Raw genomic sequence first — 13755 nt, 5'->3', positions numbered from 1 at the left:
AAATGCTCGGTGGGATGATCTTACCGGGCTGGGCTGTTGATTGGACGGGTCACAGGCCAGAGAGACAAGATCCTTGAGCGGGTCTTGAGAGCTGAGGTGAGGGGGGTACCGGATGGCCGTGTGTGGGAAGTAGGTGGAGGCAGTCTGGGGGAGAATGGGAGCGCCAGGGAAATGCAGAGACGAGGAGGGATGTGGACTCCGAGAGATACCTAAAAAATACAATCATAATCTTGTTTACTGGAATTATTCACTGACAACCAACATGGGGCTTTTACCTCTACTTTTTTTTACGTATCTTTATTATTTTGGCTTGGTGAGCATACTACCTCACAGCCTTCCGCTAAAAACATTTGAACACCTGGTTAGTGTACCTGCATATAAGCAAACACAATAACACTCACCCCTTGCATTTTAGCAACACATTAAATAAAGCTACATACCAACGTCTTAATTAAAGAGCTCTTTGTTGAGCTGTCACGTCCCTGTCAGATTTAACCATACTAATTCTCTACAGAACACTCTGTATGCTGTAACACATTTGGCAAAGCCCAGAAGAGGTAATATCAGCTTGATGTTTCAGTGCAGGCAGCATATGGCTGACACGCTCCACCAATTCATCTGAACAGCCAGGCTAATTGTTAGAGCATAACTCAGCCAGCTGTGAGGCTCTGGAGACAACAGATCACTGTACAACTATAAGAAATGACCTGACAGTATTCTTTTTCTCGGCCCAGTGAAATTGTGAATGATTTCTCTGCGCATGTTTCATATTCTTCACAAGTCCCTTTCTTACAGATCTGCCTTCATCCCATCGACAGTCGATGGATAGAACAAGTCCTTGCCCTGGGATTTGACTTTTCTGTTTCACGCAAATATGTCACAATGTTGCTACTTACTTTAATGCATGTTCCTGGTCTTATTAAGAAAAAATGATGTTATTTTAAAAGAAAAAAATGGTTTGGCTTTATATTCTGTCTTAAAAAATGTAATAACTTGCCTTTTGTAGCTCCATTCTGGTATGCTACTCCATCGTCTATCTACACAATTCCCGATAGCTAAATTAAACCCCCTCGTGTTTTCCTGCTCACTTCACATTTAAGGTTTCAAAAAATGTTGCAAATCATGCCTTTTTTTTTTTTTTTTTTTAAACAAGGCCTTGTATAAGTAGGCTGTCCATGATATAATGATATTAGCAGAGACGGTTTGGATAACCAAACACACCAGTGGAAACAGTCCAGTATATTTGTTCCCCCCAGCTAGCCGTTTGTGGTGTTTGTGTGTGCAGGCCTGTGCTGACAGAACAGACAGATATATGCACGTGTGTGTTGTCCCCTCACCGCTGTGCACTGCAATGACAGGTCTGTGGTGCTGTGTGAAGCCGAGACGTGGAGAGCTCTCCTGAGGAGATGGACTATCCATCTCTGTCTTCTTAACTGTAGGGGAGATTCCTGTGTGAAAAAGAGAGAAAAGTAGAGAGAGATGGAGGAGGGGGGGAGGAAAGAGCGCGCTTAGCTTTTACGGAATACTGCAAATTCAGCTCCATTGTTCTATACAAGGACAAACTTTTCTGAGTCTAAAGGAAAGCTTAGTCAGCTAATTAATGAGCACTGCGTGGTCACTCTCGACGCTTCTGTCAGGTCACCACAGATGTTACAGCAACAGACCACAAGGTGGCACAGTGTAACGAGAATTTTGACAGTGCTGCAGTGCAATGCAGAAAGTGCACTCTCTCCTTGTGGCCAGACCAGTGGGATTATGGGAAAATATGTCTGTAGCTGATGATCTGCACCGGTTATTTAAGGTCAAAGCAAAGATACAGTCTCCATATGGATGTCAGAGAGATCTATTTAGAACCTTCCCGATATGGAAGTTTTTCTTAATAAGCGAAACACATATGCCTTCAAGTTTCCAGAAGCTGCTATGTTTATAAGGAAGGATATGTGGAGGTCTTAAGTCAAAATTCTTTCAAATTGTTCACGATTGGGGATGTCGTTTAAAGGATAGTTTAAAAAAAATGAAAAATCATTTAGTCACCCTTATGTCACTTCAAACCAGTTTGACTTACTTTCTTCTGTGGAACACCAAAGCAGGTTTGAATATTTCATCCACACATTAAAAGTCAATGGGGTCCCAACGTACTTCAAAATTTATACTCTGCAGAAGGAAAGAGTCGAACAGGTTTGGAATGGCGTGTGAGGAATGATAGGATTTCCATTTTTGAGAGAAATATACAAATCATTGAAGGAAACAGTTCTGCTCCCAAATGCCACATTTTGAACCTTTGAACAACATTTGATCTCAATCCATAGGTGCACGAGACCAGAGCAATTAGCTGGGGGATTGTTAAAGAGAAACTCATTAGGAACGTCTAGACAGGAAGCTAGGTGGGCAGGGTCGATCCACCGCAGGGGTTGGAGTACAGTGATGGGATTTGCCCTAGAGGCTGAGACCAGGGCTGCTACTTCATACACAGTGATGGATTTCAGATTCCTCCTGGTTATGGATCAGTGGGGAGGTGTGAAGCAGGTCTCCTGAGATCTTAAGCAACAGTTTTGCCTGGAGGGTTAATAGATATTCACAAGGGTGTGACAGAAGTCAGATGTTACACAAGGTCTGAAACGGCAACTCAGCACTTTTCTAATCTCACAATAAACTCTGAAGGTTTTCCGCTGATCTGGAGCTAAAATCTTGAAATCTTTTGCTCATGAATAGATTTTAAACTGTATGACTTGATGCATGCAAATTAATTTAAAATTAATGTTTTAATTTAAGGCATGTTAGCTCTGTTTCAAAATAAGCTGCCTTGCCACAAAGAATCTTATTTTTGTTAGCATGTTTTAACACTAACAATATTTCACAATATTACAGCCTTTTCAGTATTTTTTACTGCAGACTGTATAAGATACTTTTTTCAAAAGCATTACAAAATCTGACCGCAAACTTTTGAACAGTTGTGTAATTATAATCTTAATTGTTGTGTAACTATAATCGTAATTATAGCATGTGATTATATTTAAACAACCAATCTAAAATTTGAGATTTTGATATGTTTTAGAATAAGTCTCTTGGAATTTTTTTATCGGACCTTGTGTCATTACATTATGAGATAACTCCACAAAGGATACCGTCCAGAAACGAGCTATCCTAGGCCAAATAATTCAAATAAACAGCCTTCTTTTTTGGGATCTTACAGTATGTAACCTTAAAATGCTCTCTTCACAGACAGCTTTTTAAGGTTTAGAATAGAGCCTTCTAATGAACTCTAATTTTACATATTGTTAAAAGTACCCGATGCAAGATAAACATCAATACTGCATATGCATCTACGAATCACACATATCCTTTTATGCTCCCACAAACTGATCTTTCACTACATAGATTGCTCACTGAAACTTCCCCTATACAAGAGAGGTGGATTACAGTATGGTTTCTATATCTACTGCTTGCCCTACTTTATGTGAAATTAGTAGAGCTGCTTCAGCATAAAAATAGCTGCCTAAAATGGCTTTATAAGATTTAGAAGAGTTTTTACAATGGGTCGATGGCTGTCAAAACCCTTTAGCTATCTATAGCATCAAAGGCAATGATTCTTCACACCCACTTCATTCATTAGCTAACAACCAAAAGAAATCCTGATATGAGCTGTCACACTTGAGCTATACTTCCAATGCATTTCTTCAGTATAGCTACATAAATCCTAACGCCTCCAAAACAGAACCGCAAATTTGCATTATGAGCATAGAAAGAAAACTCACCAACCCAGTTGTTCTAGCTGAAAGTTCATGAACATCCCATGGAATCAAAAGTGTAACAGAAATGATTAAAATGATACAAATTCTAATTGCACAGGAGTATGCAACTGATAGGGTCAAAGGTCATATGGTTAACTACATCCACACAGTGGGTCTCTCTCAGTAAGAGGATACAGCAAGTACTGAGTCCGGAGAATTCTGCTCCAAGGTACAGTACAGTACAGACTGCAGTGCTGCTTTCTGCAGACTTTCACAAAAACGAGAGTTCATGAATTAATTAGGATTTGGCACTACGTTAAGGAAATTCAAATCCGAGTCCAGTCTAAGCTTGTGATTTTAGACTTCCTCTACTGCAGTTGAAAACATGATATGTTTGTCATTCATCTAAACGTGCCTCAAAAATAAGGCCCACAACTATGCTTACGGAGATGGAAAATCTCCATGCACAATAGGCATCCACAAGTTGACAAATCGATTAGTTCTACCTCTATTCATAGTTTTGTATCTGTGTCAACTAGATCATGTCAGTTTAGTTCCATCTGTGTACTACAAAGTGATAGCAGGAAGAAGAAGAAGATTCTTTTTAAGTCATGATTGTATGGTAAACAATCTGAATGTTTAGAATATTTTATAATTGAAATAATCCACACCGTGGATTGGTGTTATTACTGTTGCCGAAAATCTAAACCTAAAAGTATTCAAAATATTTCATTTATTACCTATAAAACTTTTACATTTAAAGATGAAATAAAATAGAATATAAATAATAGATGAAAAACAAATTTTAAACTTATTCCTGAAACAGAAATGTAAGCTATATTAAATATTTAAAACCACAAAAACTAATACAAATGAAAGCACATAACAAAATTAAACACTAAACATGTGAAATTTAATTTGTGGTAATCTACATTTTTGCAGGTTTAAATAAATATTACAGTATATTTAAAATATGTAAAAATGTGTAAAATTATATTAATAAATATTTAGAAACCAACCTTACTTCATTAAGTTACATAGACCAAAGTAATTTTAAGGGATAGATTACTTTTTACAGTGTAGTAAAACTACAGTGATGTAATAATGAGCAGCTATTCAAGCCCTCATGCACAAAAGAAACTTTATTATGGGTGGTGTGTTGTAGAGGTCGAGGATCAAGGGAACTGGTACAATCAATACAGTATAAGCCACCACTGTGCCTTATCCCAGGTTGCTACAGAGGGTTGTCCTTATAATAAGTTCATGGCCCAAATCTAAAGTTATTGCCCAATAAACTCATGGAATACAGAAAACCTTTGATAAAATTTGTAACTCTGTATTTCTATGTCAAACACAAGGCTCACCTCCTTCCATCTCCTCTTGCCAGTTGCGTGAACTGCTGGCAGGGGAGTTGGGAGATGTGTAGTACTCGCCCCCTGGGCTGGTGTCTATATCATCCTCCATGGATCCTGACTTGTGTCTCTTACTTCTGTGTGAGTAAAAAAGGAGAAAGTGAAGAAAAAATGAATTATAGAGCAAAGCATTGTTTAGTCAAACCTTATTTCTTACACAGACAAACAAATGCTCTCCCAAACTGTCTGGACGTGCCTTATGGATGTTCCTATGGACCTACTTCCCAGGCACTTAGCTACAACGAGCAGTTTGCCAACATTCACCTTTTGTTTTAGCTTTGCAGTGCGTTTAATGGAAAATAAGCGCATTAATCAGGGACTGAGGCTTTGGCTAACCACAAAAGCAGATAAATCAAACAAACTGCCCTCAGCAGGCCTGAGTGAGGGGCCGTGTTCTTTCACACTCACTCATCTTTCCCAGGTGCATGTAAGGATGTAGTTTTTTTGATGTTTTTATTCAGCTTTGTGTCGCCTGGGGTGGTTTTTGCCGTGACGCACACATGACAAATCTTATTGTCACAGAGGTGTACTGCTGTTTCAAGCTCAAAATGCCTTAGGCTCCCTTTGTCTAATTCAGCCAATATAGAAATAGTTAACGGCCAACATTTATCATGGCAAGATGCTGACAGGTACATTTAAAACTCTAAAAGCCTTGTCTAACCGACCTGAAATCTCACATGCTTCACAGTTTCAGCCTGGTACAGATAAATAGGGCAAACATATTCTGGTTTGAACCAATCAGCAACTGCTGCAGGCTGTTGCATTCAAGGTAACACGAAGGACCACCAAACTCAAAAACAACAGCTGGCGTACAAACATCTACAATGTAGCCGCTGTTTTGCTTCTGGTCTTGAGGTAAATGTGTTGGATGCCACTACAGCTTTTGGAGCAGAAATTAAAGTTAAATCAAAGTTAACTCTCACAATGTAATTATATATATATATATATATATATATATATATATATATATATATATAATAAAAACTGAAGGCCGAATTTTCAATACCGAACATGATACCATTGTTTTTCACCATTGAATAAATAAAATATTCAATATGTTTTTTAAAATTGTTTTGTGTAGCTTTTCAAAGAAAAAGCAATTACACAATACATTTTTACATCTTTACTTAAGACTATTTTTTTTAATATACTTTGAACTACACCACCAAAGGACAATTTCACTTAAAATAAAAAACAAATAAACTTTTCGGTTACTTGAATTTCAATTTCAGTTGCTGCACAATTAGGTGCATCCCTAATTTGAATCATTGTGAAAGTTCCCTTATCTTGTTTTAAACTGTCTTGTTGAACGGAAATTCCCACTTAAATGCTAAATAAACAAATGGAGTTTATATAGCGAACTGATACATTTTTAGTTACAGAAAAAAATCTACATTAAATACATAATACTTGAAAACTGTTCTATATCTATCTATCAAATAAAAAAGGGTTTCTTTTGAAAAGGACAGTCATTTAAAAACTAAAGGTCAAAGTTAATAACTTATGGACACCATCAAAACAATCTGACAACAACTGTGGACAATATGGTAAAATCTGGTTTACTCCTTAATTAACATCAGATTGTACCACTGGACTGAATCAGAGGATGTTCATGACTTCATCAAAGCTGGACATGGATGGAGTCCTTATTTTAATTTGAGACAATTTAGCATTGCGATGAACAGATGTGGCTTGATTTTCTTGTCTTTTTTGATTCTTTTTTAAACCACATACTACACACACACAAACACACACACACACACACACACACACACACAGGTTAGATTTCATCACCAGTCAAAACTAGCTCAAGGACACAGTGTCTTTGACAAAAGGATGTGTGCCTGCTGCAGGCAGATGTGTGCTGTAGATGTGCACTGACCCGCTAGAGGAGGTGCTGGGAAGGGTTCTCCTCATTCCCACCCCTGAAGGGTTCAGATCATAAGCAAGATGACCCTGCAGCTCTCCGAGAGAGAAGTTCGGCCCCGTGCCCGTCACCACCGGTGCTGCACACACACACACACACACACAGACACAGACACACACAGAGAGAGAGAGACAGACATACAGAGGTTATTAAAAGCATATAACCATTAAAGCTTAAAAGACATTTGCAGTACTATTTTGTGTTTATTTATATATTATGTATCTGTAAAAAAAACAAGCATACACTAGCATTAAAATGTTTGGAGCTGATAATACTGACCAAAGCTGACCAAAGCTTCATTTGTTTGATCAAAATACAGTAAAACAATGTTCTGAAATATTGTTAAAATTAAACATTTCTTATCATTAATAATGATGAAAACAGTTGTGTTGCTTGATATTTTTTTTTCAGTGTCCTCTGATGAACAGAAAATTCAAAAGAACAGCATTCATTTGAAAATGAAACCTTTTGTTAAAATGATCCCTTTCCCTTTTTTTATTAATTTAATTCATCCTTGCTGAGTAAAAATATTGACAATGTAATAACAATTTCGGTACTGCCACATTTTATTTTTTTGGATATGGTATGACAACAATGCCATGTTTTTTGAACACGTGTCATTGTAATGCCGTAATATTCTTTGAAATAGCCTGGGGTATCATGCAAGTACTGTGATGAAAGAAAACCGTAATCATTCAGTACCATGGTAGAGAACTAGCTGCTGGTGCATTCACATTACTAAGGCAATGCCTCATTACTTCTTGTCTGGGACAGTAAAAACTGCAGCACACATTCTGAGAAATCTTTAGCATCTTCACAAAGATGAATACTTGAAGTTGAGCGGTCTCTTTACTCACATGGTTAACATTGGTGATTGTTATCTAGTGTACTGTAAAATATCACAGTAAAGTGATGGTTATCTAGTGTACAGTTAACTGGAGTTTTGCAGCACTTGTTAAATACTTGCATCATGTGGGTGTAATCTCACACATTCATGTTTAAGCCCACGCGAGGCTTATGAATCTGTGCCACTGCATGTCTTCTCTTACCTGAGCTGACCTCTTTCCTAATATCATTCCATTACTCTGTGTGTGTGTGTGTGTGTGTGTTGGAATGCACAGTAATTGCTGGAGCTTAATGGACAGGCTGTATTGTGTGTGTTCAGTTATGTCTGAATATGTTGTATGTAAATACAATGTGGGAACAATGGGCTTGTTGTTTCAGCATGACTGACCTATAGTATATGAACACTTACATCAAATATTGTGTAGGAGTAAAAAAAAAAGAAAAAAAAAAAAAGCCTGGTTTGAGCATGTTGGTTAATGCTGATAAAACTGCATAATGCACATCAAGACATTTAATTAGTCTCCATTCGCAATCTATCAGTTTGTTTGTAACTTGTAAAACACTGTGATTGCACACAGGTGTGAGGAGTGATACGCAGCGGTCTCGCTTATTTGACTCACTTATAAGCCAACTGGGAAGAAGAAAATAATTTCAGCTAAACACAATGAATTACTTTGGACAGACTGGCGGGATTCCTTCCCTTCTAATGAGGAGCTGTCAAAGCTGACATAAAACGGCTGTGAAATTGACGCTTGCGTCTGCTATGTGGACACAGGCTGTGTGGGAGGTGGGAAGGGACAGATGAGACAGGAAGACAAGAAAATGATTCACCAAAATGGATCAGACTTCCAGAGATACTTTTAAAGGGACAGTTCACGTAAAAATGAAAATGGATATATTTTTTGTTATATCGCAATGCTTATTATTTACTCACCCTTATTCCATTCTAAAGCTGAATGACACTAAATTATGATAATTCAACCCAGACTTTATGTCTGGCTGAACTGTCCTTTTTAAGTATATTATGTAAAATACAAAAGCATCTCACTTCTTGATACTTGCACCAGTTCTGTTACACTGAAGACGCCCGAAGTTACAAAGCTCTCTTGAAACTCTGGAGCATCTGTTAAACAAAAGAAAACATGGAATAAATGATGGAATTTTCCAACACAAGGATATCGCCAGCATCTCACGCACAAAGAAATTCAATTTAGTTTTCATTTCTAAGTCACTCTGGATAAAAGCATCTACCAAATGAATGAATGTCAAAGTTTTACATAAGCAGTCTGTTCAGCCAGCTCACAAAGGTTTCAGATACAATGTTTTACTGTCTTTTGAATTTCCTTAATTTGAAGGTTTCTATCAAAATATTGATCTGTGAGATTAAGTAAGACTTTTTTAAAGCGAAAAATGTGTACTATTTTTAAAAAAATTGGGGACAGCAAGGTGTGTTTGAAAGATGCCTCTTATGCTCACCAAGGCTGCATGTATTTAATAAAAAATACAGAAATATTGTGAAATATTACAATTTAAAATAACTTTTGTATTTTAATATTTAATATATAATATAATAATAAATAAATTAATAAATAAATTATAAATATAATAAATAAAAATTTTTACTGTCTTCTTTAGGAGTTTGTTTTTTGCTTAATAAAAATATGATTTTCTTTCAAGCAAATATATAATTTAATGATCAGTTTAAACAGTAATGTGTATTATCACAGTCACATTACAACAACCACACATTAATCGCTATATCAGATTATATATATTGTAACTCAAATAAAATTGACAAACCCATTTAAACCGTAGTCAAAGGAGGCAGTAAAGTATCTTAGCCATCCCATCAGTCTCATAATAATACCACAGAATTATAAGCAGAACTCAATAAGTGAACAAAACAACCGTCTTGATCGTTACTGTGTAAAGGTTCCCCAAAAACAGAGCTAGACTTTTATCAAGACATGGCGCAAAATAAAGTGCTGGCCTTTCAGCTTTGTTGTAACAGGGGAATGTGGTTAGGAGTGTGACATGAACTGGGCAGAGATAGCGAGAGAGATTCAGTGTGCGGGTTTGGGTTTGAAGCCATGCATGTAGGTTGACTTTTGTAAACAGGATGTTTGTATAGTGCAGGATAGGACGCTTACAGGACTGCACCGCACTGTACGCTGCAGCACCCAATATATGCATGTGTACTGCAAGTATTCCTGTACTTGCGGTTGTGTGAATGTGTGTGTCTATGTGCTCTCTTACCCATGGTGGCTGCTCGACTGTCCTCCTGATCTGAGCCAATGCCTGTGCGAGGACTACTGCTCTGTTCAGCTTCTGAAAAAGACAAAGAGAGACAGAGAGAGAGACATTAGTCAGACGTTCGCAAGTTCTTTTAACAGATATATACAGTAAAGACTTGGAAAGGGGCCTAAAGAATTGAGGTCAAAGCTCTGATTTTGTACAACACTTTTAACACCACGGTGGATCAGACCTTATCAGATGTTATGCTTTATCAGATCTTATTGCAGTCTGAAACATTTAGTTTCTCTCTCACACACACACATATATATATATATATATATATATATATATATATATATATATATATATAAAACACATATTCAAGTTAAGTCAAGACCAATTTAACAAATGTAACAATTTAACCAATTTATGTTAAAAAACTAAACAAAACAAAAAAGCCAAACAATTACATATGTAAAATGTTCTTTTATTATTACATTTTAATCAATGCTGGAACTGTCCCCTGCTTGGGGTCAGTTGCAATGTTTGACGTTTGCCTGTTCAAGCTTAAATTGTACATATATGTGTATGCATGCTACAGCAATGTATTAATGTATTAAAATGTTGGCTTTAAACAAAAAAAAAAAAGTGTTGCAACTGTCCCCATAATGTTATAATTTTATATAATATTTCGTATGTTCATAAGCGAAAAAAAAAAATCATTTGTACTACCGTCTGTTCAAAATAAATAAAAATAAACCGAGCATAGTATTTGTTGTTTTTTCCTTGTTTTACCGAAATCAAATCGAACAGTGACATCTGTATATCGCGCCACCCCTATGAATATAAAACATACAAATAACAAGCATGTGAATGATTACTCTGACTTTATACATGTTGCAGTTTTATAAATGGCAATCATAAGCAAATTGCAGCAGCGTTTTGAACTCCGAGTCCAAGAGTCTGAGTTGTTCCCAAATATAAGCGTATGTTCAGTGAACAGAAACCTCTGACATGTTGGTGTGTGGTTGATCATGTCAGTGATAGCTTTGGTAATCTGACATAAGAACATGTTTCTGTATAAACAACAGAAAGGGAACACTCTGTATGTTTTATATAAATCACTCATAGGTTACTGATACAGCCATGCGCTCTGATACCCGGACGAGCTGAGGCTCAGCCAAATGGCTCATAAGCCTCATAAATGAGAAACACACCGTATCAAAGTGCTGCAAAACCATTCAAATATTCTCTTTCTTTTCAACTTGTTTGGCAAGGCCGAGCATAATCTCGTTGAACCCTCTTCACTGGCAGAGCACAGGGATTGTATTGCCAAAGTGTAAACTCATTGAAGCAACACAATAATGACAAAACAACCTAATCCAACCATAAAACCTTCCCATTTGTGTGCGTTCCAGCTCTTTGCCACACGGATGTGAGGGAAAACGCAGATAAACACATAAAACGAATTTGAGTCAAGAAGCGGCAGAGGATTTTCTGAATAGGGAATGAAAGAATAGAGGGGTTACCACAAGGACTCTGGCAGGCGTTCAAAGAAAAGCCAGTAAAAAAGCTCAAGCTGGATAAATAAATAAGAGAGCTCCATATCAGATGGGCCGCACGCCACTGCCAGTTCAAAGCCGAGGAGAGTCCGACCGGCTGCACACGTCTGAATGCAACGCTTCATTACGACTCTCACACTCTTTGTGGCCTGCAGGACTCAGAGGCCAACCACAAACTACTGCTCAAGAGACACGAAAACACACACAAGCAACGGCAACACAACTGTGACGCCGGTGCAAATTTCGTATATCTATTTTTTTTTATAAATAATTCAATAAAAGTCAAAGAGAATTCGAGTTTGCAAACTGTTTTTCTTACATAATCTGATGCATTTGCAAGTATAACAGGATATTCAGCTAAACAAAATATAAGATTTAGGGCTGTGCTGATAGATAGTATCATGTATTGACAATAGTATTATTATTATCATCATCTAATTAATATCAGAGCTTATTTCTTTCACCATATTTCTTTGTACACTTTTTTTTTTATACACATGATTCCTTTGAGTTTACGAATGCAATGGCTAATCAGAGGCGTTCAGATAAGCCATCGCTGAAACAGAAAAGTTTTGTTGTTTATGTTGTGCTCTCTTGTGAATTCTCTCATCAAAGTGCAGATGTGCATGCAAAGCATGTATAAGAAATTTATTCATCATACAGTGTAGACTTCACTGATTATAATGGGAGCGAGGATGTTGTTTTATAATGTTTATGCTCTTTGCAAGCTTTCTGTAGTTGCTGTTTAAATAACCGAGGAATATCAGGACATCCATATGTTGCTTGACTAAAAAAAAATTATTTGTAGTTAGTATGATGCCTCATTAGCCTTAGCCTGGAGTTGGATCACTGCCTATATATAAAACTAAATAGGTAAATAATTCAATGAATTAGAATGATAATATCCAGCACTTGCGATCTTATAGGCTGATGATATGATCATATGACTGTGGGCCATATTGTCCAACGTGTGTAGATTTAAATCATAAAAAGTGGCGCTGTGAAGTAAAGCGGTTTTGCTAAACTGGTTAAAATTACCCGACAACTTGAATGGCATAAGTGTTGTAACCAGAAAGTATTTTTTTTTACCTTTAGAGTAAAAGCTACCCCTGAATAAAATCACAGCAAGACCAGGAATATGCATTAGGAAAAAATATGGTCAATTTGGATTTTATGTTGACTTTAACATCACAACTAGTCTTCAATCCGCCCACTTGGATAATTATGCCAGCATAATTTTCCCCTGCCACAAAATATGAAATGTTTTCTTAAAATATATGTGCAAAGTGCAGTCTAATTATGTTGTTGTAAGTAAAATACACATGGTCTGGGAAAAAAAAAATTATAAACCCTACAAATCTTCAAAAGTTCAATGACATTCCAAAGGAAATGGTTGGACCCGGGCCATAATACTCAATGTTTTGATTATGAAAAATTGGAGAGGCCTTAAACAGTAGGAGACAGATGAATGCTGAGAGGTCTGAAGTCGGTTCCAGAGAAGACGAGCAAGGCTTAAAAGTGCGGCAAATTAAAAATAAAAAATAACCCAACACAAAACATAAACAAACATGTCTGTCATCGTTGCGATTCTTCGCAGGCCAGTATGATTAGTGCTGCCAGCTACACAGAGGGACACGCTCCAGTTCTCTCTCTCTCTGCTTTTCTCTTCCATGACTGTCTTCAGAGTCCTGTATGCTCCTGCCAAAAGCTGCGGCGGTTTCTAGGCAGGCAGCCCTCAGACCGAATCTCTGGCAAGGAGAATCGGAGGGAAGGAAAAATAAAAGTGTCAGTTTGAGGGAGATATTGGCACTGAGCGCCTCTGACACATCTCAGTGTCCAAAAGGACCCGTGAAGCTGAAGACACCAAAACATAAAACGTAAATAAAAGAGGAATTGCTTCAACCGAGAGCTCCTCATTTCGTTTCTAAGCGTAGGTCCAAGAAGAAAAAGTAGAAATGCAGATGGAAAATATGATGCAATACTATGTGCCCGAACGACGGCCATTTTCTTTGTGGTGCATGGAGTAGCGTTTGCCATTTTCT

General features: G+C 37.2%; 1 protein-coding gene across 1 annotated transcript in view; it reads right to left on the bottom strand.

The window, feature by feature from the left end:
* nfic (nuclear factor I/C) overlaps positions 1-13755 on the bottom strand; it is a 79532-nt gene that overhangs the window by 10573 nt on the left and 55204 nt on the right. Inside the window, 6 exon segments of the mRNA XM_043247464.1 lie at positions 25-209; positions 1338-1448; positions 5096-5220; positions 7026-7149; positions 8965-9039; positions 10173-10244. Coding sequence (XP_043103399.1) covers positions 25-209; positions 1338-1448; positions 5096-5220; positions 7026-7149; positions 8965-9039; positions 10173-10244 — 692 coding nt within the window.

This window comes from Puntigrus tetrazona, chromosome 8 (genome assembly GCF_018831695.1).
Source record: "Puntigrus tetrazona isolate hp1 chromosome 8, ASM1883169v1, whole genome shotgun sequence".
Lineage (NCBI taxonomy): Eukaryota > Metazoa > Chordata > Actinopteri > Cypriniformes > Cyprinidae > Puntigrus > Puntigrus tetrazona.
Note: the sequence above shows the minus strand (reverse complement) of the source record. Positions and strands in the feature narration are given on the sequence as shown.